This window comes from Mauremys mutica, chromosome 16, assembly GCF_020497125.1.
Source record: "Mauremys mutica isolate MM-2020 ecotype Southern chromosome 16, ASM2049712v1, whole genome shotgun sequence".
In the NCBI taxonomy this organism is placed as follows: Eukaryota; Metazoa; Chordata; order Testudines; family Geoemydidae; genus Mauremys; species Mauremys mutica.
The window spans coordinates 6621983-6649864 of NC_059087.1; the positions used below are offsets into that span (position 1 = coordinate 6621983).

General features: G+C 38.4%; 1 protein-coding gene across 1 annotated transcript; it reads left to right on the plus strand.

The window, feature by feature from the left end:
* The first annotated feature begins 4571 nt into the window (after positions 1-4571).
* Positions 4572-27826, plus strand: ZCCHC8 (zinc finger CCHC-type containing 8). The gene is made up of 14 exons (XM_044990078.1): positions 4572-5009; positions 7282-7324; positions 8972-9046; positions 10860-10965; positions 12370-12447; positions 12792-12895; positions 15425-15490; positions 17747-17807; positions 18265-18407; positions 19329-19471; positions 21782-21906; positions 22992-23075; positions 24178-24292; positions 26281-27826. The coding sequence occupies exons 1-14, from the start codon at positions 4820-4822 to the stop codon at positions 27105-27107; spliced, it is 2160 nt and encodes a 719-aa protein (XP_044846013.1). The 5' UTR covers positions 4572-4819; the 3' UTR covers positions 27108-27826.
* The last annotated feature ends 56 nt before the right edge of the window (positions 27827-27882 follow it).

Here is a 27882-nt window from a genome sequence, read left to right on the forward strand (position 1 = left end):
TATTACTTTACCACAGGGAGCTCTGTAGTAGAATAAGAAAAAAGGGGAATCAGAGGGGTGGTATTCAAATAACAGTAATGGGTACTGAACATTTTGTTTTTTAACTTGGCAGTTTCTGCTTGACTGTTACTATGGTGTACATAATATGTGCCAATATATTAGCAGGTCTTGGAAAAACCCAGCACCTACTAAGCAAGGGATTAGCCTTATCATGAGGGTGAAATACACCACTTCCCTGAGCTATTCCTTCATCCCTAGCCAAACCCACCTCCTCCCTAGTCTCCTGTTGGCTAGGTGCTCTCCATTGCTTGGATTCAAAGACACTACCACTAACTAAATTTTGTACCCTAATTAATTCCACCCTTACACCAAAAAAAAATCAGTGTTTTTTCTGTGACCACAACATAAATTAATGCCCCATACAGTGAATTCAGCTTATGCTGGACTACAAGTAGAGCCCTCCATTTGGTGGCAGAGAGGCATAACTTTCCCTCTCCCTCTGGGCCAAAAGAGGGAGCAACAAGCTGAGGAGCAGGAAGGCCTTGATCAGCTGGAGCACAAGGAGCTACAGGCCCCCTGTCTGCTGCCTCCCATCAGAGGGATCTGAGGCAAGAGTCTGTTCTACCACCTCAAAGAGGGCTTGGGATGGGGTTGGAATGAAATGCAGAACCCTGCTGCTGCTGCCACAACCCCACCCAAGCCCTCTGCTGAAATGATCAAGTAGCTCACACATTGCCATATCAGTTTGTTAGTCTGAGTTCTAGATGACTACTCATGCTTCTGTAAGATGTGTGAGGCATATCTTCGTGATTCTCATGGTTGGTCTAACCCTTGGCCTATCTGAAGATGAATGGCTGAGGTTTTCTCTTTTTTTGTTTTTGTTACTGTAAAGTGATATAAAACTTCATGAATAAAACTGACAATACAAAATTGGTTTCCTTTCTCAAACAGATACAGTGGAAACATTTAAACATATAAAGAAAGCAAGCAAAGGTATTGAGAGGATTAAATATAGGGAAACAGGAGAAGTGGATAAATTAAACTTTCCTCCTGTGTTTTCTCTTAAGTGAGCACTCCAATTTAGTCCTTTTTCCTAAAATAACTTGAAAAAATGCTACAGGCACAAATCTGTATGCCTTCTCATAATATCCTGTGTAGATTTGCATGGTTGCAAGTTTCTAGGCAAGTGGAAGAAGTTTTCCATCTCCAACAAATAAGCAAAAGTTGAATTAACGTCCTATTTGGGTACTTTCAAGAATGTTACATAATACCAAAATTCTGGAGTGCTTGGCAATGAAAGGCAAGTGTGCTTTTTTCATTGTGATAAAAAATTGACTAATGGAGAAATCTGTCACAGAAGACTTACTAATGTTTATTAGTGTCCAGTAGTATGGTGGTGTGATCTTGTGTTTAATTTAAACTCTAATACAGTGATTTTTCTCAATCTTTTTTTTCATTTGTGGAACATAAAAAAAAAAAAAATGTCAAATGGATGTGTGGACCCCTTGGGAAATCTTAGACATAGTCTGCAGATCCTAAGGGGTCTACGACCACAGGTTGAAAAACACTGCTCTGATAGATTTGCTGAAACAGAAGAAACGTATTTATCACAGACATGTGGAATCATGAAACTTAAGTATTGAAAATGGAGAAATTGCTCTGCATCATCTTTTCCACAACTTTCCTAAGTTCCTAAACAGGATTTGCTCATAAAGAAATTGCTCCAAATACTAGTCATTTTGACTTCAAGCAGACTAAGAAATGGTATGTTTCATTTGTGTGCCAAAGCTGTGAGATAGTAATTTCACTGTTGAAAAAGTTGGAAGTTTATCAAATGAAACATATTTTTTTCAACCAATTAGCAGGAACAAAGTGAGTATTAGATTAAATGTGTGTAAAAAGGAGAGTTACTTCTCACTTAATTTCTATTTCCTTTAAGTAAGTGCTCAAGCTATTTGAGAGTAGGAGGAAAGGAGCATTTGAATATAAAGATTTATGCTCGTCAATCCATAGAAGTTGTAAAAGATTTTCCCACACTGAAGAATGTGCTGTTTTCAGTCAGTGACTGACAGGAGAACCTTATTTCCAAGCCAGTTTGGTTCTTCTATCTAGGGCCCTACTAAATTCTCGGCGATGAAAAATGTAATGAACTGTGATATCTGGTCTCCCCCCAAGAAAGATGGTCTCTTGTGTGCTTTTACCCTATACTATACAGATTCCCTATACTATACAGATTTCACATGGGAGACCAACGTATCTCAAATTCAGGGTCCTGACTGCGCTGCCTTCAGAACTGGACGACTGGAGAGTAGCAGATGGCCTGGCACCCAGCTCTGAAGCAGCACCCCGCCAGCAGCAACACGGAAGTAAGGGTGGCATTACCATTACCATACCACCCTTACTTCTGCGCTGATGCCTTCAGAACTGGGCAGCCAGAGAGTGGTGGTTGCTGACTGAGGGCTCAGCTCTGCAGGCAGCAGCCGAGAAGTAAGGGGACACTACCATACCATGTCATCCTGCGCTGCTGCTGGCAGCGGTTCTGGCTTCAGAGCTGGGCTCCTAGCCAGAGCCACTGCTCTACTGCTGCCCAGGTCTGAAGGCAGTGCCGCCGCTGCCAGCAGCAGTGCAGAAGTAAGAGTAGCAGTACCACAACTCCCCCTACAATAACCTTGTGACTCCCGCAACTCCTTTTTGGGTCAGGACCCCTACAATTACAACACCATAAAATTTCAAATTTAAATAGGTTAAATTTGTGATTTTAAAAATCCTATGACCATGAAATTGATCAAAATGGACTGAATTTGGTAGGGTCCTACTTATATCCTTTAAGGGCAATCTGCCATGCTTGATATAAGCAAACATGATGAGCTTTGTGGAGTACCTTTCCCCACCCCTGTTATCACTAGTTTTATCTGTCTTTTGAAGAAGTAAGCCATAGGTTGAAAACTGAAAGTAACATTTTCAAGAAATCACTGGCCAAAGGGGAGAGAGCTCTGCTGTGCCTGCTACCTAGGCATTTAGTAAAAGTATAACCATAGCTTTTTGGTGGTCTGTTCTCAGTTCCTACCTTTCTACCAGGCAGGGCAAGGTAGCTATACAGGTTCTTCTAGCTAATTTCTGAGCACAGGCTATGGGTAAAGATTTGCAGTTTTATTATGTGTAATAAATATTAATAAACAATGCTACATACAGGCACTGTCATCTGAAATATGGGTTTTATTTCTCATACCAGTTGGAAAGTCCTATATATGCTTCTTTAAGAACCACTGTTAATATTTTGTATTTCTAGAGTGTCCTCAGAAGATCTTGAACAGCTTTTGGGAGCCTTTTCACCACAGGAGAGTAAAATTAGTCTCAGACCCCATGCATATATGTACATTATTAGGGCCTCATTTTGATGGGCACTGAACAAAGACACAATAACACAATCCCTGTTTAAAGAGGTTACATTTTGAAAACAGAAAAAGCAGAACACAAGTAACCTGATCAAAGCATGAAATGAGTCTCAGTTCCACTGGTGTTATTTTGCAAAATAAAATATGGCCACTGCCTTTCTATTAAACCAGTTGTGGGCAACCTGTGGCCCGTGGGCCACATGCAGCCTGTCAGGGTAATCTGCTGGGGCTGCCACAGTTTGTTTACATTTGCACAGCTGCCCGCAGCTGCCAGTGGCTGTGGTTCCCCGTTCCTGGCCAATGGGAGCTGCGGGAAGTGGCATGGGCCACAGGGATGTGCTGGTCCCCACTTCCCACAGCTCCTAGTGGCCGGAAATGGCAAACCGTGGCCACTGGGAGCTGTGGGCGGCCTTGCAAATGTAAACAAACTCTGGCAGCCTGCCAGGAGATTACCTTGACTGGTCTGCATGTGGCCTGCAGGTTGTCCTCTACTGTATTTAAACCCCACATCTATACTGCTTCCTGCCACTTCTTTTGGAGCAGGGTTAGAAACAGGTTTGGCCAACTTGTGTCTCATGCTAGAAAAAGAAATTTAAGACAACTCACGCATAAGGGGAAGTTGGATCTGAGAGCCTTGATTAAGTTGTTCCTACATTTGTTATGCAAAAAACACTAGAAGGGTTATTTTTATTTATCATCTGCCAGAGATGTACACAGTACTTCTCAGAGAAATAGGACTGTTCCTTGCCCATGGACCTGCCAATCTACGTGAGGGAGAAGACAGACAAGTCAGATTATAAAATACAGGATGCAAATTGAGAAAACTGTTGCACCCTTTCACAGGTTTGTCACAGTAGTGCAAATTTTAACATTTCCTTCTCCGTGCCCCCTCTGGATTTTCCCTTTACTCATGCTTACAGCCAGTTAGCTGTTGCCCAGTGCATGGGGTTCCAAGGTTTTATCCAAAAGAGAGAGACCTCCTGTGGTTCTTGCCTCCACTTTGGAGGTTGCTGTGAGCTGCACGTCTCAGGGAATCTTCAAATCCACGCCAAATCATCCCCTCGGGACTACAAATCCCAGCACACACTGCGCCTCCGAGACCCTAGTATGGAGGGGGGCTAGAAATCCCAACATGCAACGCTCCTTTTTGCTTTTAACCCCCTCCCCACGCCATGGTCTTCTAAGGCTACACTGTAAAGCGTCGCTGGCCTATAAGCCGCAATGATTAAGTTGTGCTGTTGCATGCCGGGATTTGTAGTCTTTGGAGGCCACCGCCACTCTACGGCGACGAGGCCGTTCCGGTGGGAGATCCCGCTTTGCCTCTCCTCCCCCACCCTCCCTCCGCGCTGTGAGTGGCTGAGGTGGCCGTTACCTCTGCCCTTTGCCCCTTGACCGACCTCCCCCGCTTCCTGCCGCAGCCTAAGATGGCGGCTGAGGTGGACTTCGGGGATCGCGAGCTCTTCGAGCAACTGGACGGTGACGAGGCGGCCGCCCCGACGGCGCAGCCGCTTCACCTCCGTTTCGAGGAGGATGAGGAGCTGGAGGAGGCCGGGGAGGCGCTGCGCGAGCGGCTGAGGGACTCGGAGGAGATGGTGCGGCAGCTGCGGTCCGAGAATATCCTGACGGGAGGGATCTGGGCCTGGTTTCGGTTCATCCCCGGGCAGGGAATAGCCCTAACCGCGGTCTGCTTTCGCCCCCGATGTTGGGTCCCTTCCGGCGCAGCCTCGGTTCCTGCTTCTCCGGGGCCAGGACTGCTGGGTTGAGGAGTCTCCCAGGCCCATGAGGCACAAAACCCTTCAGCTCCTCTACTGCCCCCCAAATAGGGTGTCCAGACAGGAAGTGTGAAAAATCGGGACGGGGGGTCACAGGCGCCTGTATAAGACACAGCCCCAAATATCAGGACTGTCCCTATAAAATTGGGACATCTGGGGTCTCTCCCTCTCACTCCCCCCACCCCTTGATGAACATGGTCTCTGCTTCACTGGGGTGGGGGGCTTGCTACTCAGTGATCACTGAGTCTAGTTTGGGTTTTGCGTGTGAGTTATGCCACCCCAGTCAGGTTGTGGTGATTTTTGTATAGGGCTGTGTCATCTGGGCAATAACATAAAGTGTGGCTTGATGAGCTGTTTAAAAATCTCCTTTAAAAAAAAAAGTGTGATCCTAACTCAGATCATCATAGTTTGAAATAAGTCTCTATTCCCAGGGATATTGGATGTTAGAGTAAAGAAAAAAGGTCTCTGAAGAATGAGGAGTACTTGTGGCACCTTAGAGACTAACAAATTTATTTGGGCATAAGCTTTCGTGGGCCAGAACCCACTTCATCAGAGGCATGGAGTGGAAAATATAGGAGCAGGTATAAATACATGAAAGGATGGGGGTTGCCTTACCAAGTGTGAGTTCAGTCTAATGAGATAAGTCGATTAACAACAGGGTACCAAAGGAGGAAAAATAACTTTTGAAGTGGTAATGAGTGGCCCACGATTTTGAGGCTGTCTCAAGCTTTGACTGTTTAAAAGATTATTTTTAGTTTGAAGGGATGGATGCAATGCTCTCCTTGTTCTGAGTTACCTTTTTTTTTGTGGCATTTTCTAACTTTATGTAAGCCCAAAAATGGAAAGCCAGTAACTTGAAGAGCAATTATTTTTACATGCATTTAAATGAAATAGTTTTTGTCCAATCCCTTTCATCATATGAGGGTGAGAGATTTGGGGCTTTGGTTTTTTTGGTTAATTAAAAAACAAACAATTTTTAACCATCTAAAATGAGAAGGCTCTCATTCATCAAATGAAAGAGGGTTGGCAGGTCTGACTTCTTCATCCTCTCTGGCCTTGAGTTTTCAGTTGTTTTTTTTCCTGGTGGAAAGATTTGGAATCTTGATCATCTTGTTTTACAACTAAAAATGTGTAAATGAGATAGAAAGTGGATTTAAAATAACAACTTTTCTCTTCTACCTATTTGTTTTCCAGAATAAAGGAAAGCACCAGTAAGCATTCCATAGTTTAGAGTTTAAAAATCCATTTTTATATTGAATTTTAAACCAGAATAAAATCTGAGTCTTGCATTGTGTCTCATGTTACCAGTGTCTCAGATATTAATTTGTTTTTAAGCAAGGTGACAACAAGGTGGACTTGGAAATGCTCTTTGTAGCTAAAGTTTTATTCTCATGTTTTGTTTAGTCTAGCTGCGAAGTGCGTTTTGACACTTTCAAACTGTGAAACTGCTGGACTGAGTGTTTAGAGTTTCCTTTTAAATTTTGTTTTTTTCCTTTTGTGGGGATGAAAGTGTTTGTGGAAGAAATATGTGTACCTGGTCCAAATGTGACTTAGTCCTATTTATATTTCTTAATTTATTCAGTGTATTTGTCTTTGTATAGTGGTGTTTTTTTTATGATGATCCCTTTTTGGTTCTTTAAATTTCTTTTTGTAAGTTACAGTTTTAGTTCTCCATTTAGTTCTGACTTTCCCTGCATTGCTTTTTCTCCCTGTAATCCTTGCTTTAGTCAGTTTTATTTGAGTAATTTTAACTATAGCTTCTGCCATGGGAGTGCTGTGTCATCCAGAGTAGATGCCTACCAAGTAGGGACAAAATACCATCAGTAACAGAACTTTTCTGTAGTGCATATTGTGAGTTACTGTTTGTAAAGAGACAATTCTCCCTCTTTTAACCTGCTTTTCACACTCACTTTGTTCTAGCCCTCTAAATTCAGTTTTTTGGTTGGTGAGTTTATGAATGGCTTTATGCAGTGAGGTAAAGTAAGTGAAAGAGCCTAAAATCCTGTTTGCTGTTCAGTACAACTATTGTAAGAGTTGATTCTTTCTTAAAGTGGTATACTTTGAGTCTAATGATTAATATAGAGGAAACCAGTATTCCTTGACAAATAATTAACATCAAGAACTTAGAAGAAAACTGAAGATTCTGACACGACCAAGGTATGTTAATATTGACTTTCCAAGTTGGAACACTAACGCAATTGTGTATTGTAGACATAAAATCAAACTGTTAGGCCAACTTACAGCCACTGCAGCAATTACTGCAGTTTTTCATGTTCACACTACCCTCCTTCAGTCAGTGGTAAATGTCTTCACCAGGAGCGCTTACGCCAGGGGTGAAAGTAAGTTAAGACTTACTGGTAAACCGGAGTCCTGAGCAGGGTTGTGGCCTCAGCCAGAAGAGGCGGGGCCTTTGAAACTCCGGGGGTGATTTAAAGGCCCCTTGATATCAGCTGCAGAGGTGGCTGGGAGCTCTGGGGCTCAGATGCAATTTAAAGGGCCTAGGGCTCTGTCCGCCACTACCGCAGCGCAGCTCTGGGCCCTTTAAATCTCCAACGGCGCCCTGCCGCCCCTACCCTGGCAGCCGGGCTAGGGCAGCGATTTAAAGGGCCTGGGGCTCCGACCACTGCAGGGAAGTAAATTGGCAGCCTGGGGAAGCTGGTCCAGTCCAGACCAGCTTACTTTCACCTCTGGCTTACACTGACTTAAGATGGATGGTCGGGGAGAAATGGGGGTTTGAGAGCCCAGGCTCTCAGCTCCCTGCAGAGCTCCTAGCTAGAGCCCGGCTACCGCCCAGGGCTCTCCCAGCAGCAGCCAGGCTCCAGCTGGGAGCTTGAGCTGAGAGCCCTGGGTAGCAGCTGGAGTCCAGCTGGGAACCCTGCAGGATGCCCACAGTTCAAGCTCTTAGCGCTGGGCAGCAAGGTTCCAGCTGTCAGCACTGCTGGGGCTCACAGCTGGAACATCCCCTCCCGCTCCCGGAGCTGTCAGCCAGCCTGACAGCCAACAGGCAATGCAAGTAACGCAGTGCCTATACCACCTCAACTATGTTGACCTAAGCCTTTATGCCTCTAGTCCATGTGGATTTTCTATGTCAACATAGCGGGTGAGTTACAGCAGCAGGAGGAATGCTGTAGTGTGTATGCTTACATAGGTTGATGTAAGCTGCCTTACATTGACTTAACTTTGTAGTGTAGTAATACAAAATCTAATCAATGAGTATATTTAACATAGACCCTTTCAGAGCACAGGTGCTTGCCTAATCACTGTCTGATACATAAGCACCATGAACATATAAAATTACCTTTTCTAGAAAAGGTTTGTTATTGTTTGTCTTTAAAATTATTGGGTTTCTGAAATGCCTGAGCACTCTGGACACTATCTTTGTGCATTCAGACTTGAATATATAGTATTTAAAGATGTTATATCTTTTTATATAAAAACTGTTGACATAGCCTTTAGGAAAATAGATTTCTTTGAAATTGAGTAGCAAGAATTATCAGATCTGATAATCACTTTGACCTGTTAGAAATTTCTCACTGAATAAATACTAATTAAATACATATATTTGTGATGTTTTGTCAATTTTGAGTTAAACTGCAGCCTGTTGCACCCAACAGAATGGGTGAAAAGCAAATGGCATTTGTTTTGGCCAAGCCTACCTGTGTGTCTGCCTTGGGGAAAGTGAGAGTCCTCTTGACTAGTGGCATTGCTGTGATAAAATGAGTGGGCTGATGCACACACTGTTCATGCAGAAAGGGGGGAAAAAGTAATTGCACAGTAACTTTAGAGTATCTTTTTTTCTTCTAGTGGACTTTCAGTGGACAGTTCTAAGTTAGATGGACCTTTGTTACAGATTTTATTTATGAACAACGTTATTTCAAAGTAAGTAACTTCCCCTGCTAATAAAGTGTCAGTCTAATCCCTTTTAAGATTGCCATTTTTGGGATTTGTTAGTGTGCAACCTGACATGTATTAACCAATCTATGGCTGTGTTACAACAGCCTAATATAAACCTATTGTACCCTGGTTACTTATTCAGTTATAGCAAAATGTCTTTAATATCCTGATTCCAACTGGTACATTACTTTCATGTAAGCCTCTTTTCTAAATATAATTTTCTCAAACATACATATACTGAGGTATGTTAGTTAAATGGATACTGACAACTTGATGTTTTAAATTAATTTTTTTAAAAGGTGTTTGACAGAACATCCTTTAAGTTCTGAAATGAGTGTTTAGTGCCTATATTTAGAAGGGTCTCTTTAGATGGGCACAAGATTGGCAATACAAAATATGCTCAAGCATACTTCTCCTTCCCTTCCTTTTTATGTACACACCTGTCTGTTGCCCTTTTTTGTTTTCAGTTTCAGCTCTGCTGCTGCTTTAGTAATCACCATTTTGTAGGACTCGAGGAAAATGAGTCTAAGTTCCCCAGGCCTCTGTGTTTGTGATAAGCTCATCTGACCACAATGTAGTGAAACAGACTATATACAAAGTGCTTTCAAATGCACAAAATGAACAAACTGAAAACTTTTTCTCTAATTTTAAGTATAACAGGGATTACTTTTAACAGTTGTATGTACATTTTCAGATAGAAATGTCACTTATTTAAAAGTTGTTTGTGTCCCTTTTAAATATAGCTGCTACTGCTTTGCAGTACTATAAATAACAGAAGTGTTAGATAAAAGTATAAAGCCATCAGGAGTTTGGTTGTAAATAGGTACTAAAGGCTGAAATTTAGCATGCAGTCTAATACTAACTTCTTTGTTACTAGTATTGCAAAATTTTGAATGTTTTTTAACTTTTAAAAGGAATATTTTGAGATGTCACTAACTTATTTCTCATTTAAAACAATCATTAGACTTTCTCCTGTTCGTATACATCACCTTAAAAAGAAAACATATTTGGAAGAATCCATGAACTGATGCTTATGGTTTCTCTCAGTCAATTTTAGAGCAGCCAAATGAGTGGGAAAAGTGTGAAGTATTGTAAAATCAGAAAAAAGTTGGAGGGGAATAACTATTGAGTCTATAGCATATTTCTGGTTTTGTTTTCTTTGTCCTATATCCTACTTGGAGCCAGTTTGTAGTACTTTATCCAGTTTAGTTTAAGCATTCTAAGCAATGGGACTTGTACCACTTTCCTTGAGAAACTGGACTGTGGAATAGTTTCTCAAGTACGAAGTCTTTCCTGATGTTTAGCCAACATTTTACACTACTTATGCAAGTGTTCTTTTTAGTTACTTACTTTGATTTATTGTAAAACCACATTTTTTTTTGTTCTGATCTGGATCTACCTATGTGGCTGGATATGTGGTATACAGTTCCATTTGCCTATGTTTAATTTCTTTTCTACTTCTACTTGGTTATTTAATCAGTTCTGACATCCACAAAAACTATATTAAATAGCATGGTTGCAGTTTTGAATTTGCTTTTTAATACATTTGTATGTCTGTCTTTTTCAATTTATAGATGTGATATGTTAGTTACATTGGGGCAGCATGAAATTTAGATTTACAAGCTGTACCTTAAGATGTACACATCTAGCAATAAAAGGTTCAGGAATAAAATTCTTATCCTGAACATTGAACAAAGTAACTTAATTATACAGTGTTCAAAATTTATAATTTCTGTTTCAGGAATCCTTAAATATACACATGCAGTCTGTTGTATTCTCTTATTTCTACCTTTTGCAGGCAGTATCATCAAGAAATTGAGGATTTTATTTCTAGTTTAGTTCAAAAGTATGAGGAGCAGCAGAGAGCTGAACCAGAAAGGACCCACTTCAATGTTAAGCCTCAGGTATATAAGTTCAAAGAATATAGACCTTATCTGGACTACTGTGTGTAATTCTGATCTCCCATGTTTAAGAAAGATTAATTCAAACTTGAACAGGTGCAGAGAAGGGCTACTAGGATTACTAGGATTATCAGAGGAGTGGAAACCCTATTTTATGAGACAAGACTCAAAGAGCTTGGCTTGTTAAGCGTAGCCAAAAAGAAGGCTGAGGGAAGATATGATTGCTCTCTATAAACACATCAGAGGGATAAATACCAGAGAGGGGGAGGGGTTATAACAAATAGATATGAACTGGCCATCAGCAAGTTGATGCCTGAAATTAGACAAGGATTTCTAACCATCAGAGGAGTGAAGTTCTGGAACAGCCTTCCAAGGGGAGTAGTGGGGTAAAACTTAACCGGCTTAAAAAGTGAACTTAATAAGTTTATGGAGAGTATGGTATGATGAGACTGCCTACAATAGCACGTAGCTGATCTGTGACTGCTAGCAGCAAATATCTCCAGTGGTTGGTGATGGCACACTAGATGGGGAAGGCTCTAAGTTATTATAGATAATTCTTTCCCAGGTTTGTATCTGGTGGATCTTGCCTACATCTTCTGGGTCTAACTGATCGCCATATATGTCATTGGGAAGGAATTTCTCTGGGTCAGATTGGCAGAGATCCTGTTTTTTTTGCCTTCCTCTGCAGCATGGGGTATGGGTCATTTGCAGGTTTAAACTAGTGTAAATGGTGGATTCTCTGTAACTTGAAGTCTTTAAATCATATTTTGAGGACTTTGGTAACTCAGCCAGAGGTTATGGGTTTATGATAGGAGTTGGGTGGATGAGGTTCTGTGGCCTGCAATGTGCAGGAGTTCAGACTAGATAATTGTAATGGACCATTCTGGTCTTAAAGTCTGAGTTTATAGAAACATAATGGTTTTTGGGTTTTTTCTCCACTTTTTTGGTTGCAATATCACACTGCTAGTTTATCTGAATTACAGAAAGTTTTTTCCTACTATTTACAAATGGTATATTTCTCAAATGTTTGGAAGGAGAATTCTTTCTGTGTCCTGCAGATAGTTCATTAACGACCACTTCCTTTGGACAGTTAAGTGAAACAAGGCATTTCTCTTCACCCTCTCCTCCCTTTTCTTGCCATCCCAGAGGTTGAGCATGTTTCCTCCACAGCATTCCCAGCCCATGACACCAAGGTTCTAGATACTAGAAATCAAAGCCATGTCACCTCACCTCTTGGGTTGTATACAATATTATCACTAGCCTACAAGTTTCATATATTTCATATACTAGCATGTGGTTAGTTTATGTGTACGTGGCAATGAAAAGCTGGAACCAGCAGTTATATCATCTGTTTCATTTGCAGCAATTAAGGAGTTTTTTATGTGTGTTTTTGGCTTTTCATATTAGCCATCCAGTATTCTGTTGGAAGAGGACCATAAAGTGACAAGTTCTAATACAATAAAAAAAATTAAGGAAGCTTTCAGTGTAAGTTAAACTTTTATATTCTTCATGGGTAGTTCCAAAGTTCTATTCTTACTTTTAGTCCAAAATGTTGTCATAAAAAGATATGCAAGGTTTTAGCAATGTAATTGATTGACTTTATTGGAATTCATGATGCTTTAGCTTCATACTTGGAAAATTTACCTATATGTACATTCAGAAGGTATGGAGGGATGTTTTGGTTATGTTTACATCCTTAAATAGGTAATAAACTATTTTAACTGATTTTTGTACAACTAATTACATTATTTTGAAATATTAAAATACTGTGCCTTTCTAATATTATCAGTTAATCTGATATACTGACAATTTTCTGGCTCTTTCAACAGGTTGTAGGAAGTGTTCTATATTTTACCAATTTTTGTCTTGATAAACTGGGACAACCTATATTAAATGAAAATCCACAGCTGACAGAAGGATGGGAAATACCCAAGTATCCTGTTTAGTAAAATGGAGTTCCTTTTTCTGTTTATATAACCAAATAACACAATCAGACACACAGTTGAGGTTAAAACTTTTTCTGCAATTTTTTTTAAAACGTCTAACTATGACAATCTGATTTAATAATTTAAAGTGTGCCTGCAGTGAGTGAGAAATCCCGTCTGTTTAGCGGGCCAACCTGGGTTTGTTGTGTCTGCCTTTGGCTGCATACACATCACGTTATAATTTGCTCTTCCTGTCATCTGCTTTCTCATAAACTATCAGGAAATTGAAGTTAGCACAGCTTCTCTACTATTTAGTACTTTAGAGACTAGGGTTCTGTGAGCGTAAATATTTTAGTGGTTTCCAAGAATGTAGCTACATGAAAGAAGAGGATGATTTGATGTGGCTGGCGGTAAGGGAGAGGGGAAAGACTTTGCAGGGGGTACGGAGAAATGCAAAGTGGGGTTGGGATAAACCTTTGGGTCTGTCAACCTTGATATTCTCTTTAAATGTATCTGTTGTATTTTTTTTTCTGAGATCTGTTTACATATATATAAAGGGTGACATTCACCTTAGTTTAGCTTCTAGTGGCGAGGCTGAAGGAAGACTCCCTTTAGGCTTACCCAGTGAAGCTTCTGTCTGTTTTGGCAGGTGGCAATATGGTACTGTGTAAATCAAGCTTTCGGGTGGGGAATCCTCTGTGCAAATATTTCAGTGAATAAGTTTATAGTGGACTGCAACTGGAATTGATTTCTGTAACTTGCAACTAGAGCTGTCAAGCGATTAAAAAAAATTAATTGTGATTAATTGCATTGTTAATAATAGAATACCATTTAGTTTATTTTTGGATGTTTTCTACATTTTCAAATATATTTCAATTCCGATACAGAATACAAAGTGGACAGTGCTCACTTTATATTTTTATTACAAATATTTGCACTGTAAAAAACAAAAGAAATAGTATATTTCAATTCACCTAATAGAGTACTGTAGTGCAATCTTTTTATAATGAAATTGAACTTACAAATGTAGAATTATGTACAAAAAATAACCATTCAAAAATAAAACAGTGTTAAACTTTAGAACGTACAAGTTCACTCAGTCCTACTTCAGCCAATTGCTCAGACAAACAAGTTCGGTTACAATTTTCAGGAGATAATGTTGCCCAAGTCTTGTTTGCAATGTCACCTGAAAGTGAGAATAGGTGTTCACATGGCACTGTTGTAGCCAGTGTCACGGGATATTTATGTTCCAGATGCGCTAAAGATTCATATATCCCTTCACGCTTCAACCACCATTCCAGAAGACATGCGTCCGTGGTGATGATGGGTTCTGCTCAATAACGATCCAAAGCAGAGCGGACTGACGCATGTTCATTTTCATCATCTGAGTCAGATGCCACCAGCAGAAGGTTGATTTTCTTTTTCAGTGATTTGTGTTCTGTAGTTTCTGCATAAGTGTTGCTCTTTTAAGACTTCTGAAAGCATGCTCCACACCTCTTCCCTCTCAGATTTTGGAAGACGCTTCAGATTCTTAAACCTTGGGTCAAGTGCTGTATCTATCCTTAAAAATCTCACATTGGTACCTTCTTTGCGTTTTGTCAAATCTGTTGTGAAAGTGTTCTTAAAATGACCATGTGCTGGGTCATCATCCGAGACTGCTATAACATGAAATATATATGGTAGAATGCAGGTAAAACAGAACAGAAGACACAGTTCTCCTCCAAGGAGTTCAGTCACACACTTAATTAACACATTATTTTTTTTAACAAGCATCATCAGCATGGAAGCATGTCCTCTGGAATGGTGGCCGAAGCATGAAGGGGCATATGAATGTTTAGCATAACTGGCATGTAATACCTTGCAATGCCAGCTGCAAAAGTGCCATATGAACCCCTGTTCTCACTTTCAGGTGACATTGTAAATAAGAAGCAGGCAGCATTATCTCCCGTAAATGTAAACAAACTTGTTTGTCTTAGCAATTGGCTGAACAAGAAGTAGGACTGAGGTGGACTTCTAGACTCTAAAGTTTTACATTGGTTTGTTTTTGAGTGCAGTTATGTAATACAAACCCCCCTACATTTGTAAATTACACTTTCACGATAGAGATTGCACTACAGTACTCTTATGAGGTGAATTGAAAAATACTATTTCTTTTGTTTATCATTTTTACAGTGCAAATATTTGTAATAAATAATACAAAGTGTGCAGTGCTCACTTTGTATTCTGTGTTGTAATAAAATCAAATATATTGAAAACGTAGAAAAACATCCAAAAATATTTAATAAATTTCAATTGATATTCTATTGTTTAACAGTGCGGTTAATCGTGATTGATTTTTTTTAATCACAGTTAATTTTTTTAGTTAATCATGTGAATTAATTGTGATTAATCGACAGCCCTACTTGAAACATATTAGTAAGGATGCACTTGTAGCTTAAGCCATGGGGACATTCTTCTGTATAAAGTACTATCACTGTCAATTAAAACAAGATTGAAATTCTGCTTTGTACAGTAGCAGTTCCTTATTGAAATCTAAGATACCAGCAAGTTTTCAGCCAGATTCTCTCTCTGGATGGGCAAGAAATACAAGTAAAAGCAAAAAGGTTTGTATTTATCTTAACTATAAAGTTTTTAATCTGAAAAACTTTAAAATGTGCATTGTGACTATTAAAGGGTCCAGTATGTGGGGGAATAAATTGCTTTTTATGGTCCTAAATTAAGTTAACAATATTGAATTTTGCACTAGAAAAGGTTTTTGAGTTGTTTGTTTGGAATATAGGATGCTCAAAAAAAGGCAGTCAGATTCATGTGTAAGAAAAATCTGTTTCTGAACTAACTGGTTTTGTGCTTTGCTCTCTTTTTATAGCTAGCATTTTTTTAATAATTTGCATTGATGTGCTGTCACGTAGCTTTTGTTCTATGCAGCATTTTTTATTTGGTCTGTTTTCTCTGCATTTAATAGAAAATTATCTTGGAATAGTTTGTGTAGCCATTGTGAGGAAAAGTAGAATTACAGAAGAGTGGTCATTTTGGAAATTCTGGATAACCCTAGTCTGCCTAGTTTTTCCAGCATCTGAAATACCTTATTTCAAATGCAAATAGTAGGCACAGAGGCAAGTTCAGTTAAGCTTTTCTATAATCTACTGCATACTCAAGTGAAATATTACGTTTTGAAAGAAAAGCAGAGTTGCAACCATGCTTCACTGTGGATACTTCTAGATGGTGGATAAAGTATTCTGAGAGAACAATTTGCATGAAATCTGTTTGAATCATACCTTCTGAGAAAACAAATATGCCTCCTCCTTCTCCTTCAAGTCCGTCATTAAAAATGAACCCCTTTTAAGAGACTTAAAACCTAGGTTGTCCTTAGGGTTGCCAGTTTTGGTTGGACATGTTCCTGAAGGTTTCATCATATGACAGTCTTTAATTTGAAGATTAATCTTTAATTCCTGGAGACTCCAGGACAATCCTAGAGGGTTGGCAGCTATGGTTGTCCTCTTTATCCACTCTCCCTTATCCTATTGGTAAAAGTGACTGCACACACACAGGGAATTCACTAATCATGTGCTTAAAGGGACACAAAATTTAAACTTGGCCCAAATATTAAATCTTTTGAAAACCAGCCTTTTAAAAATTAAATATCAATAGAAACACTTCTATGGTTTAAAAAAAAATTCCAAGAACTGTTGTTTTTAGACAAGTTAGTATTATCTTGCAACATTTCAAACCCAAACACTGAAGCACTAAGAACCTGAAAGTGAATCTGTGACAACAAACAAAATTGAAACTGGCTTCAAATTTCATTTTCCTATGAGAGAAATTCAAACCGTGAATTGAGCACATCAGCAAGTAAATGAGATTTCTAAAATGTTCTTATAATAATAATAATAAATTAATAATCCAGAGTGGTGGTATAGCATCTGAAAATAATTTACAGCATATCTATGAAGTTGATAGTGTCCTTTTAACTGAATCCTTCAACTACATCCCTTCTCTCCGTTCCATCTTTCCCACCAGCCTTTGTGATGTCGACAGGGAGCATGGAAGCTCCTTGTAAGTGGGGGAGCAGAGACCTGGCAGGTGGTGAGCTGGCTCCAGGCTGGGAAGGAAGATCCCAGGGTTCCTACTAGATCCGTTCCAGCCCCTCCAGGTCCTGCTCCCATCCCTTCAGCAGCCTCTCTAGTCCCAGGGAGTCCCATTCCTACCTCCATGCCTCTTCCCCTCCCTCTGACATGCATGAGTTCACATGGGGGCAGAACCCCCACAATACTTCCTTGTAGGGTTGATAGCCCCCTACACTCCAGTTGTCTGGATTGTAACATCCGTGGGGCAGAAACATGACCGTACCTTGCTAGCTACTTGCAAAGCAGCTAGCACACTATTGACATTATACAAATAAGTCTATGTAACTTTAGTTAAAAATACTTCAGTCAAAAGGAAAGAGAGTTCTTTAATAGTCGCTATCTTCCTAAGGGGACATAATCTAATTTCTGTCTGGAAATATTACTTACTTCAACTTTATCTTTTCAGTTTGTTTGTTTTCTGCATTTGACAGTGCTTTATGTGGCTTCCTCCATAATTAGTTTCTCATGTTTCACCTGACAGCAACAAACATTTTTTTTAAATAGGAAAGTGTGGTTTTTTGTTTTTGGGGTTTTTTAACTACAAAAATTGGGAGGAAGATGCATGTTTAGTTATAGTACACAAGTTACTTTACAGATTTCTTAAAACTGAATATTTCAAGTTAATGTAAATCTCTGCATGTAATAGAATAATGAAGAATAAGTATGCACTTCAAAAGTACATTTTAAAGGGATAAATTTACAATATAAATTTATTTTAGTGCTTTCCTTAAACAGGCCAAAACCTCATTGTTTCAATTGTGGTTCTGAAGAGCATCAAATGAAAGATTGTCCAAAGGTAAACTTTTCCTCAATATCCGAAAGATTGTCTCTTGAGTTCCCAAAAATGTATTTCAGTGCAACAGGATATTTCTGGAATCATGTTGGTCATGATCTTTTATTAAAGATCAATAACTGTATGTATATCTCAGTCATACTTGTAACTTCAGAGATTTAAATCAGTATTTTAAATGAACCTGTCATAGCATAATAGTTTGATCCCTCCTTTTTAAAGAAAAGTCTCTTTACATGTTTCTAGCTTTCCCTCTGAAGCTGGCAGATTTCTAAAGTACACTGGTTTCATTTTTATTATAACTTCCATTCAGTGGAACAATGAGCTGGCCTTGGTCTTGTGATGTAAGATCTGTTCCATGCCCTTGATATGTAACTTTCAGGCAGCTTTTAATAATTTGGTTTGGGTTGAGTGAATTGTATGCTTAAGTTGCATCATGGTGAGTCTCTCAACTGTATTTAAGCCTCGGAATGCTACCCGTATAAGTGAGAAAAGAAGAGAGTTCATGGAAGCCTGTGGTGAAGCAAGTAACCAGAACTTTCAGCAACGTTATCATGCGGACGAAGTAGAAGAGAGGTTTGGGAAGTTTAAACCAGGAATAATAAGGTATCTTCCCCCCCGTGACTCTCCCCTCTACACACGTTGATTGGATCACTGTACTTCTCACACACATCAAATAACTTTTCTGCCATTTGTAATGTATAAAAGTTATCACTTACTGTATAATAATTCTCTTGGTAACTAGATCTTCAGTTGCGTTAAGACCCCTTTTGTAAATGTCTTCATGTGTTGATAAATTCCTCAAGTTTCTTTTCATGCTGAAACTTTCCCCATTAATCCTACCCTGTCCAACTTTTCCCTGATCTAGGCACCCTGTAGTGACACGTACTGAGTCCTCAGGTTAGTCTTTTAATGAGGGAGACTACAAATATTTCTATGGTTCCTGAGACCCTTTTTTAGGGTCATTTACAGTTCATGCTGGATTCAGGAAATTAAGCTTTTCATTTAAAAAAAAATATTTTTTCCATATAAAATATGCTTATCCCATTTAACAAGAAGACAACACTTCAGTTTAATCTAGCTTTACAGGAAGGATGTCTTTTCCTATGCAGATTACCTTAAAGGTTATGAATTTCAGCTCTCAAATCCAGAAATGAATTGTGGCTCTCGTACTAGAGGCAGCTTTCTAAGATATAGATTTAGACATACATCCATTTATTTGCATTGTACAGGCAAGTTAATGTTAAATGTGAACTTTAGCTTTCTAATTTTCTGATTTGTCATTTAACTTTGTAATCTTTAACATTAATGTAGTTCTTCATCTAATATAATAATTCAAATAGATATACTAAGGGATTAACTGTACAAGGTATACAAATGAAACAACTTTAATTTTTGTGTTCTAGAAGGTGACTGTCTTGCTTTTATAACTAGAAACTTTTGTAACTGGGTAACTTAATCTTAAATCGACTAAGTCTTAAAATATGACAGTGATTATAAGAAAAAAAAAATAATCTTCCTATCTAGTGAAGAACTTCAAGATGCGCTTGGTGTCACAGATAAGAGTCTTCCTCCATTTATATATCGCATGCGCCAGTTGGGTTACCCCCCAGGTTGGCTCAAAGAGGCTGAACTGGAGGATTCAGGACTTGCACTTTATGATGGAAAAGGTAAGTAATATGCAGCTAGGAAAGCCTAGCTGATTGTAGAGGTAACTCATTCCTTTCCTACTTAAAGGAAGAATGAAACTAATGAATTCTTAAGTATACAAGTTTGCCACTTGCTTGACATTGACTGTGGGTTATAATTAAGGCTAAGATTTTTGTCATGGTTATTTGTAGTAAAAGTCATGGACAGGTCACGAGCAATAAACAAAAATTCACAGAAGCAGTGACCTGTCTGACTTTTTTTGCTGCTGCGGCTCCATAGTGCTGGGAGCTGCAGGGTTCCCTCTCCCTTTTCCCCCTCACCCCCCTTCCCCGATGAATTTAAAATTAGTTTTTGCAATGTTGAGGCTTCAGGCCACCTTTAAGTCTTGGACTCTTGACTGTTTTGTTTCCCGAAAGAACTGTACCAGTGCTAAACTGTCAAGTTAATATTATAATTATGATCATGCTAATCATTAGAATTCACCAAAAAAAATACCAAAAGTGGTGGTCTTGTTCCAAAAAGTTTTCATGTTTTCAGATAGCTGTTTTTCTTCCTGCATCAGATGTGCTCCTTACAGGAAAGGTTGAGACTGCTGTGAGCCAGTTTTTCTTAGCTTCTCCAGTCATGTTTAATAATACCAATACTGCTGTGACAGTGAAGCAGCTCTGTTCTTTCTGAAATGACTTAATCACATGGTTGGAAGGATTTTGTCCATTTGATCTCACTATCTTTTAAACCACTGACGCTAGACCATGGAGTTTATGGAAAGCTATATAAGTTTCATATATGGCCTGGTGTCAGACCTGCTCTTGCTTGATCAAACTTTTTTTTGATTAGCTCACAGTCTGATTAAGTTGCTTTATTTGAGCCTTTTGAAGGAAACAGTGGTATTCCTCAAAGTTCCGTAATTATTTCTATATTAATGTTTTATGCTCCCTCTTTCAGACTTGTCTAGAGCATACATCAAAGCCCAAGTTCTCTTCTCTGTTTAAAAAACAAAATAAAGACTTAATTTATTACTGAGTAGCTTGCCAATTTTGTTACATTTTAATGCTGATTATTCTCTATCCCCACAGTTAAGTAGCAATGATACAAGATAATCTCCTGATTTCCTATCACGAGTATTACCTGATTGAGGTATTTAAGATGATGGGGGGAAAAAAATTAATCTTCTTTTCTCTTCAGAGTGACAACATTATTCTTGATCAGTTGCTCTTCCAGTTCATTCTCTAAAGAAAATTCAATTGATCCAGACTGCGTCAATAAAGCCTATGACTAGCACAAATTGTTAGCACACATTTCTCCTAGCCACAATCCTTATACAGGCTTTGCATACACTTCAGAATTTATTGTAAAACTTAGTCTTGCTTACTTAGATTAAGTTGTATCTCCTAGCTTTCCATTTCACACTCATGTCCTTGGTTAATGGTTCATTAACCACATCCACATAGAAATTGCTGCCAGATACTTGTTTCGCAGGGCTGTATTGCTCTGTGCCTAGCTTGGTTAAATTGTCCAATTCTGAATGTGTTAAAAGCAGATGGAGGACATTCCTAGTTTATCAAGTGTTTTAATTGGCTTTAAAACTTCAAACTGTGGTGCTTCTTGATGAAACCTCATGAGAAAATGTCCATTTTAGAAGTTATTTTAATTTAGTGGCTGCCAGCAGGAAAACTATAATTTCTGTATGGATATTCTAAAAATATTAATATTATTCCCCTTCCCCTCTTTCCTTGTTCAACTTTCTTGTTGCGGAGAAACGCTCTTTTCCACATAACCACCCCACTATAGTCTTGGGTTTCCTTAAGTATCTCACTATTAAGGAGATACCCCCAAAGAGAACAGTATTGAAACATTACCAGGGTCAATTGAACTAGGATAAGCAAAGTTGGTTCTTAACCCTCTTGTGTAGCGTGCCACTCTTCCCTCATCTGCCCTAGCTATGCCAATTCCTTGAGGTAATGAAGACTGACTCCCACAGCCAAAAAAAGAGCAATGATTTCCAGACCTGTCTTAAGTCCCTGAGTTTAAAGAACTTAAACTGGTGATACAGAACATAGGATCAAACAACAGATGTAATGTTCTAGAGCCAAATTCTGCAAGGATACCAACAGTAAAGTCAGAATACTGCTCCGGCTTTAGTTGGGACTTCAGTGGAAGCTGTGCACACATCTAATGAGAGAATTTGCGACTGTATTCCTGCTACATTGGTTGCAAGCCTTTTCTCTAAACTGTGTTTCAACTTTGCAACCTGTTGTCTTTCTGCTGCAATGTTTTCTGTAACTTTCTTCCTCAGGAGAAATATTAACGTTTATGATACTTTGTTATAGATGCTACTGGTGGTGAAACAGAAGATGAAAGACCCTATCAACAAAACAAATGTGTCACTTATGATGTCTCTAAGTTAATAAACTATCCAGGCTTTAATATGTCTACTCCAAGTGGGATCTCAGATGTAAGTGTATATGCTACACACGGTGTGTTATTCTAAGACAAAACATTAACTACTTGGGGATTATTTAAACCTTGATGGTCAACTGCAAATAAGTTTGTTTTCAATTATCCATTATATTAGTGTGTGGGGAGAGGGAATAAGTATTTATTTAAAAGTTAATTAAGATCTCTGAAGAAACCTGTGCAATAAAGAGTCTATCTGGACTTTTGCTGATTCTAGTAAACCTCCAGGAGGCTGCTGTTAATGTGTAATGCTGCTTATTTCCACTATGAGATGGGAGCATATGATACTGTACCTATGCTGATAATCAGATTTTCACTTAAATGCCAATATTTTTCAAAACAAAGCTGAATGCACATTCATATGAATCTAAATTTTCTAAATGTTGTGTTCTCGAAATATGAATGTTACCATAGCAATGCTGTACCATATAATCTTTCTTTGCTAAACAAAAACTACATCAAAAGAATGTCTCAGGAATTGAGATGCATAAGTTCAGTAATGCATCTTTTAACACTTGGACAAAATGGGGCAGATTAAGAAACCAGTTAAATAGGCACCTGTTGAGCCTTGGTGTTAGAAGGTGCCTTAAAGAATTTTCTATTCCTTACACTGTTTTCTGTCTGGTGGCTAGTGGCCTCTTAATGTAGCTTTTCCTCAGTTTTCTTTGTTTTGAATGTATTGTCATAGATTTTAGCATAACTATTACTAATAATTTGGAAGACTTTATTCAATTTGTAGCTCTTTATGTTCACTTTTCCTCCTGAGGTAAATTTTAATAGCTGCACTACAAAGTTTGAATAAGAAGTTTGCAACAAAATGGCTAATAAATCTCATTAAAGTGGTGCTGTGGTTTCTTGCCCAATATAGCTCTATGCAGCAGACATTTATATTCGCAAGTTGGAATGGAGCTCATGTTTTTGCTAAAAATTCATATTTAGGGTTCTTCCTCCTTCCCAGTTAAATAAATTTCTGATTGGAACATTTACTAATCTGTCCATATCATGTGTGTTATAGTTGCATGTGCATTGTTAGCCACAGCTTACTGAATGTCCAGCTTTATTGATGGGTTTTTTTCCCTGTAGGAATGGAGGATATTTGGTTCCATACCCATGCAGCCATCTCAACAGAAGGAAGTTTTTGCTAGCTACCTTTCTAATTTTCGAGCGGTGAATATATTTGTTATATTTGGATACAAAAAATTGGAGAAATCATGTATTTCTGTATTGTTGTTACCAGTTGTCAGTGGTCTCTTGTATACACCTCCAACTTTGGCCAAAAATGGCTAATAGAGGGTATTGGGTTTTGGTGTGAAATCTTGAGGTTTTCATCAGTACAATAGCTAAAAACAGGTCCTGAGACTAGAGGGTAGCCCTCTGAATAAACCATTACTTTTGTCCATATCCTTTTAAATCTTTTGGGCCACCTGTTTGATGTCAAAAACCACCATCTTATAAAACAACTTAGACTCTTTCTCTTTGTCTGATCATCTACTAAACCCAGTGCTAAAAGACTCTAGTTCATTGTTTGTAGGAACAGTTAGCTAATTCCATTTGGATATATGCCTAAATTTAAATTTTGTGCGGACTATATCTGAGTTATCTAAAAATCCACTTTATAGTTAATTAACATAGGCATGGTTTCAGATATTTCATGGTTGAAGAGCTTAATACTATGTTTGCAGGACATGTGTGACAACCTTGTTACATAGCTTTCTCTGAGACCTTAATGTAAATGTTTAACTCCAATCTAGTGTTTCTTGCTTCAAGCAAGAAACAGCATGTTTAATTTCAGGTTTCAGTTTCCTATTTCTTAAGCTGGAAGTACATTACAATTGACAAGACTTTTTTTTTATGGGGGTTGAGAGTAAAGCATTGAGTTGTTCTACAGGTAATTAAAGAACAGTTTCTGTGAGATTCCTACAGAGGAAATGTCCCGTTCATATGACATGGTGGCTTCAAGAGATCTGGGTGGGTAAGCATGGAGAAAAGGGGTGTTCTTGAGGCTCTGATAGGGATGCAGACAAAATCCCTTTCTTTTTCACCACTGAAAAACTAAACGATTGCTATTTTTTTCATTCCATTACATTAAACCTCTCAAGTTTCTCTGACACCTGAGTGTTTTGCTTACAAAATGGACCCTATCAAATTGAGATCACTGAGGATTGTAATTAGTATTTTTGTAGCAGGGAATATTGCCACCTTATATCACATAATAGTACCTTTTATAATACTAATTTGTATTCTGTTTTCCTGGCTAACTTTTCCTCAGCCAAGTCCAAAATCTAGCAATAAAAGGTCTGCATATCCATCAAGTTCTCACAATTCAAAGAAGGTAAAAGGAGACAATTCTGCAGTATCAGTAGCTGACATGGACATGGATTCTGGTATAGTTTTTCTTTTTTGCAATTATGATTTTATACTTTCAGAATAACTCACTCCTTACTCTGTAGTGAAATGTGGACTTCAATAACAATACATGGTTATCAGTATTTCAGTTTGTATTGAATTACTGACACATTATCTAAATGTATTACATGATATTTTAACTGTATTGCTAAAATAGAGAACTAACTGTATTTGTCAAATGCTTGTATTATTTTGGATTATAGTTGGGCTTTCTGTAATTTACCAATATTCTTCGTCAGACTATTTTATTCTGTGTTGTAACAGTGAGGGCTATACCTCAGCCCAAGAGAAGTGGACTGTTTAGGTTGCCACTCTCAATCTAGACCAGGTCAATAGTGACAATTATTATTTGGGTCACAGAATAACCCACAGAAACATGAGTTGATCCCATCCAAATTTTGGTGGACAAGTATTCTCGCTACAGCTGATGCCCTTGTTGGTATTTTCAGAAGAGACCAAGTGTCAAGTGGGCATATAAATTGAATTGCCTTTCACCCTTAGAAGTGAGAGAAGGCACAAGAATGGTCCAGTGATTTGGGCATTTAGTATAGGGCTTGGGAGATCTGGGGTCAAGTCTTTCCTCTACCATAGATTTCCAATGTGATCTTGGGCAAGTCACTTCTCTTTTCTGTACCTCAGTTACTCATCTCTAAAATTAGGATTATAATATTCCTACCTCAGAGTGATGTTGTTTTGATGATAAATACATTACTGAGAGGTTGTTAGACTACAGTAATGGGGGTCATAGAGATATCTAAGTTAGACAGAAGTGGCACAAATTGGGAATGAGGGCCAAGGAACCTTGTACTGCAGCTACCTGCTCTGTGGATAAACTGTTTAGTCTTAGGGCTGTCACTCTTGCACTCTTCTAAATCCACCTCTTAGAATTAGGGGGTGGGAAATTACACATTATTTTAAAATAATGTATTTTACCTGATTATAAGTTAATTTGAACAAAGAAAATTCCCATAATAGAAACAGGATTAAAAATATACTCTCCAAGCTAACATGTTTTAGTGTTGTACATCAATATACCATATAAGAAAGCTGGGCGGCAAAATCTAAATCAGTGAAACAATTTGTTTTCCTAGTTCTCCCGAGATTTTTATGGTAGACTTAATCAACTGGGTTTCCCATCCAGGGAATTCTCTAATTTACTATTTACAGATATCATTTTATATTTACTAAAATAATAAATTTGAAGGGCTAATGTTTAAAAACAAGAATACTGTTTATATATCATCAACAGCGTGTTTGACCCCAAATAAGCCCCAAAGAGAGTTGCCTGATCTGAAGACTTGACTTAGTTTAAAAGAAGCAAAAATAAATAAAATGTATTAGAAAATTCAGAGGAAGGAGCTAAATTCAATTTTTTATTATTAATTGTTCCATTCTTACAACTTGTGGGCATTGCAACAGACGTGATATTTTCAGAGGAATTAGAATGAGGAAAGCTTTAATGGCTGTTAAAAAGACCAGAAAACTTTCTTCTTTAAATATTCTAAAGTCAAATTTCAGAATTATCTTCTATAGCAGTTCTCCCAGCTGCCCTTCTGGATTCCCTCGAACTGAGGAGGGAATTTCCATACACCTTGGATCTAAAATCTTTAAGGTTTGGCTTCAAACTTTGTTTAGTATTATCCATATTTAAGAGCATTTAAAAATGCAGCTTTTAAAACAGCCATCAGCGTTCCCTCTGGAATCCAAAATGACAGATTCAGTATGGCAAGTTTCAAGGATACTGGGACATGCAAAAATTTGTCAAGCACCAGGATAGGCTTTTCAGATGATATGGCTGTATTTCTCCATAAGCTGATGCTTGGGCTCAAAAGGCTGAGAACATAAGTTTACTGTCTTTTTAACCAAAGAATACATTTTAGATTTGAAAACTGATTAAAAGTAGGGTAAGGTAGGAATTCAGGCCTCAGTACTACTAATGGAGATTTATTTAATCTTCTAATTTTAGATTTGGAAATGCCACACGGTTCTCTAGCTTATGACAGTTTTCAGTTCCAACCTCCACTGCCACCTGGGTCTCCATCGATTGCAACTCCACCCCCATTGCCACGAGGAACTCCTCCATGTACTCCACCCAACTTCACATCCCCTCTACTTCCAGCGCCTACTGCCTCTCTTCGCAGGAATACTCCAGCCTCAACTCCTTCCAGTAATTCTGCTCAGCCAAGAGTGGGGGATTCAGCCATGGATGAAGATACTTTGACCCTAGAAGAGCTTGAGGAGCAGCAGCGATTGATTTGGGCTGCACTTGAGCAGGCAGACAGTACAAACAGTGACTCTGATATACCTGCTGATACACCTTTAACTGGAAGCTCTGTTACGTCATCCCCATCTAGGAATGAGCTGGACATTGTTCCAGAAGGAAGAACATCTGAGAAGCTGGTTGCAATGGAAATTGGGATTTCAGACACTAGTATGCAGATATCCAGAAATGAACATTCTAAAAGTGACCCTAATTCAGGGGATGGATTGCTTGATCTAAAGGAAGGTGACACTGATCATGTGGATTCTGAAGGCATTCTGGAGAACAGCATTATAGGCTCAAAATGTGAGGTTAACAATGGAGGAAATGAAGGTGTTACTCATGTGGTCACCAGTGCTGAATCATCTACAAAAAATTCAAATCCTGTTCCTGACATGAGCAAGTTTGCAGCAGGAATAACACCATTTGAGTTTGAAAATATGGCAGAATCAACTGGTGTTTATCTTCGAATACGAAGTGTATTAAAGAATTCCCCAAGAAACCAGCAAAAAAACAAAAAGGCTTCAGATTAACTTGTCTTCCTTTAAGGTTTTATGGTGCCCCCAAAAGAAACTTAAAGTATCCACCAAATTGGATAATCTCGTGCCCTTTTTGTGAAAAACTTTTTAGTAGTTAAGAGTGGACTAATATAATTCTTCTGCGTTCCTCCCTAGAGGGTTTTGTTGTGTTTTTTTTTTTTTTAGTTCATGCAGGGCTTCCATTTGACCAGGACCAATGTTGACCATTCAATATATGAGAACTTGACTAAATCAAAACCTTCCACTAAGGGATGTAAGGACTATTGATTTATTTGTTCAGCATATTTTACACTCTTATATACATGAAACTCTTAAAACAGTGAGTCATCGGTTGCTGTTTAATATTTTGGTTAAGTTTTATACTATCGTTAATAGTGAGTTTCAGATGGAATGGTGGTTTTTATCTGTTCTTTGTACATTAGTCTGCTCTTTCTACGTTTCTAATTATCCTGTAGATAAGTTTAATATATTACAGTTTTTAAAAATTCCAATATTTTAAAATGTTCCACATGAAAAGTCCTGGCAATCAGATGGGAATAATCAGGGATGACCAGCATTATCCTCACCATTTCGGATATTTTTTTATAAATTAACTGTGGGTCAATTTTTAAGCACCACTTCTACCTTTTGTAACATCATTCTTTATGTAAACTTGCTGTACATACCTGTTCATTCTTGTGTACAGAGGTTTAATAAATGAGTTTTCATATAAATATTTTCAAAAATGGTTGATTCTCAAGCATCAAAGCTCCAGGCAGAAACATGTTAC